Raw genomic sequence first — 3,383 nt, forward strand, 5'->3', positions numbered from 1 at the left:
TTTTTTTTTTCAATAAAAAAATTATATTTAAAAAAAAAGTTCTATAAAAAAAAAAAGAAAGAAAAGAAAAAAAATACCTTGTCTTAGTTAGGGCTTCTATAGCTGCTATGAAACAACATGACCAGAAAGCAAGTTGGGGAGGAACGGGTTTACTTGGCTTACACTTCAGCACTGCTAATTATCACTGAAGGTAGTCAGAACAGGAACACACACAGGGAAGGACACTAAAGGCCAGAGTTGATGCAGAAGTCATGGGCAGGTGCTGCTAACTGACTTGCTTCCCCTGGCTTGCTCAGCCTGTTTTCCCATAGAACTCAGGACCAGCAGCCCTGCCATGGCACCACCTACAATGTGTTGGCCCTCCGCTGTTGATCACAACTTGAGAAAATGCCTTACAGCTGGATCTCATGGAGGCATTTCCTCAACTGAGGTTCCTTCCTCTCTAATGATTCTAGCTTGTGTCAAGTTGTCACAAAACTAGCCAGTACAACCCTGTTATTTAAAACATGATTAACAATGAGCCAACAGTTCAGAGTCTGACCAGAGAGAAGAAAGATGAAGAGGAAACTCATCTATTGCTTATGTACAGGAACCACAGAACATGTATTATTTCTGTTTTTATTATAATTATGTTTGTATTATTTTTCATGAACCAGGACACAGAAAGGCACTATGTAGACAGAAATCCCCTGTCAGTTCCTGTTAACTCCATCCCTTAGGCAATATAATCACCACTCGGAAGGGAGGCTGCAATATGGTCAGGAGAGACCGAGGGTCACACACCAAAGCAGAAGGTCAGTTGAATCTTAGTCGGTCAAGTTCTTGCCTAATATGCCTAATATACACAGTGCCCTGTGTTCTATATCTGTCAGCATATTTATGGTGTCATTCTAAAGGTCAACAGCACTATGAGTAGAAGAATAGAAGAGAGATCATAAATTCAAGATTATGCTTGGTTACACAGTAAGTTCTAGGACAATCTGAAATATGTGAGAACTTGTCACAAGAAAATGAAAAATCAAGTTTTCAAGAAAATCAAGTTGTCAAGAAAAATGAAAGTTGAAAAGGAAATGAGGAGAGAAGAGAAGAGTAGAGGGAAGAGATCACTATATTGGAGCAGAGATGTAGAATGAGCCTGGAATGGGGCATATGTGGTTAGTTAGGTTGGATCAGAGACTGAGCCTGAAGGACAGTGTTCTTAGGCAGTTACTCACCTGTCACCACCAGCTCCAAAATGTCACTACTTCATGACCATTCACCTTCCCTAAAATAGTCACAGTAGTAAACCCCAGCATTACTCTGTGTTATATTCTTCAGACTGAACTCAAGCACCTCCTGGGCTCCCTGTGGGGTACCATCGTACCACACAATATTGGGTACAAGATGGGCTAGACGCACAATGGTCACTCCTGAAGGAATCCTGCAGAAGACAGTCACATCACTGCCTGTGGGAACCACAGCTCCTGGAACTGCCCAGATGGAAGGCTGGGGTGGTGGTCCTGGAGAGACACAGGAAAAAGTGCTAATAAACCGATACCAGGACAGCCACATTCCCAAAGACTCCAGAATAGCTCCCACAGCAATTGTAATCAACAAACTGCCCCACAGACAAGCCCACAGGCATTGGTGGGGACAGTTCCTCAGTTGATGTCCCTTCTTGCCAGAGGACTCTAGCTTGTGTCCTGTAGAAAGAAAGCTAATGAGAGTGAAGTGTCATCATTTTCAGAATTGTGCCCTGGCCTAGTTCCAAAGGACTAATCATTTTTACTGTTCCCAAACAATGCCAGAATAACCCTCAAACCTTAACACTATCAGTGGCTTCTCTACTTGTGTCCTATCAGCCCAGGAATGAACCCTATAGGCTGCTATTCTTATCACCAAATTGTCCCATTTCTCTGGGATATTCAACGGGAAATCCATTCAAATCAATGACCTATGGCTGACTTTGTCTCTTGTGTCCATGAAAAACCCAAACATTATTCCCACCTCCAAAGTCACACAAAGCCTGGGAGCCTCTGAAAATAAATGAATCCCATCTATGCAACACACACACTAGACAGTATTTTATTCAACTCTGTCTCATGGATGACAAGCCTTAGTAATGGCAGAATCAGTAAGAGAGCAAGGCAAAGCCCAAGTGAGAAGAGACAGGAGAAAATGGAAAACAAATTCAAAATCAAATATGTGTATCCTCAGAGGACACATGTGTGCAGGTGCCCCCTCCTCTGTGCCATTTATTCAATATCCTTCTGAAACACATAGCATGCAGGCTTTACTGGAGCACATCACCCCCAGAGATGGCTACAGTAGTAAATTCTGATCATTAAGTAAGTGTGCCAGTGGCTGCCAGTGAAAAATCCCGTCTCAGGATCTGCACAAAATGCTTCAAGCTCCTCCCATGCTACTCCCAGCCAACTTAGTTCCCTGGAACAAACACAGAGAACAGACTCACCATACTGTGCCCAGGTCCTCTGCACCATTAAAAACACTGAAAATAGAGCAAAAGACTGATGAGGGAAATCTGTCCTGTTATAAACTGACCCAGATCCCAGAGCTCAGATCAAAAGACCAGGTCCCAATGGGCAGACTAAAGTCAAGGAAGACTCCTCTGCAGCCACCAGACCAGGTCTTCATAGAGGAAGAGTTCTATGAGAGGAGCCCAGGTTATAAAACTGGGACTCTGTATTCACTACCACAATAGCTAAAAATGATGAACCCTGTCACATTTACCAAGTCCAGGAAGAGCAGCTCCAAGGAACATGGCAGTGTCTCATGCCCGATCTCCACAGAAACAGAACACAGAACTGGTGATACAGTCTGCACAGTGGGACACAGCTACGGGATAGAACAAACTGTAGCGCGGAATGCTGTCAGGATGAGGACACCCAGTACAAAACAGAAAGTGGATATGCTCTTTCCTAAGACTTGACCCTGACTCAATTCGACACCAAAGCTCAGGGCTAAGCAACAGTTCCTCTATATACTTCCTGCACTATTTTTTTTTAATCTTTGGTGCATTTTAATTTTTGTTATTTTTTCAGCTTTTTTATTTATTTTATTACTTTTTAAAAAATACCAATCCAAATTCCCACTCCCTCCCCACACCATTCCCCCCTCTTTTTCCAGTCCTAAACGAGAACAAGGCACCCTGCTCTGTGACAAGTCAAAGGCCCTCCCTACTACATCTAGGTTGAGCAAGGTATACACCCAAAGTGTTTAGGATCCCAAAAAAGCCAGTACATGCAAAAGAGACAAATCCCAGTGCCACTGTCAGTAGCCCCTCAGTCTGCACAAACACACAACCACATTCAGAGGGACTAGTTTGATCCCATGCTCATTCACTCCCAGTCCAGTAGGAGTTTGTGAACTCCCATTAGCTCAGG

General features: G+C 43.4%; 1 protein-coding gene across 2 annotated transcripts in view; it reads right to left on the reverse strand.

Moving 5' to 3' along the window:
* The window catches only part of LOC126495692 (leukocyte immunoglobulin-like receptor subfamily A member 3), a 32,094-nt gene extending 29,187 nt beyond the window's left edge, over positions 1-2,907 (reverse strand). Inside the window, exons 1-3 of one of the 2 annotated variants that reach the window (XR_007590214.1) lie at positions 2,731-2,907; positions 2,453-2,488; positions 1,215-1,499 (exon numbers count right to left, since the gene is read on the reverse strand). Coding sequence is in view for 1 of the 2 variants with exons in the window: in XM_050133291.1 (XP_049989248.1) it covers positions 2,453-2,488; positions 2,731-2,761 (67 nt within the window). In the remaining variant the exon portion in view is untranslated. The remainder of the gene's footprint in view (positions 1-1,214; positions 1,500-2,452; positions 2,489-2,730) is intronic. The other variant, XM_050133291.1, reaches the window with a different exon arrangement.
* Positions 2,908-3,383: the final 476 nt, after the last annotated feature.

Source organism: Alexandromys fortis, unplaced genomic scaffold, assembly GCF_014885135.2.
Source record: "Alexandromys fortis isolate MF-2015 unplaced genomic scaffold, M_Fortis_MF-2015_v1.1 scaffold_560, whole genome shotgun sequence".
Classification (NCBI taxonomy): Eukaryota; Metazoa; Chordata; class Mammalia; order Rodentia; family Cricetidae; genus Alexandromys; species Alexandromys fortis.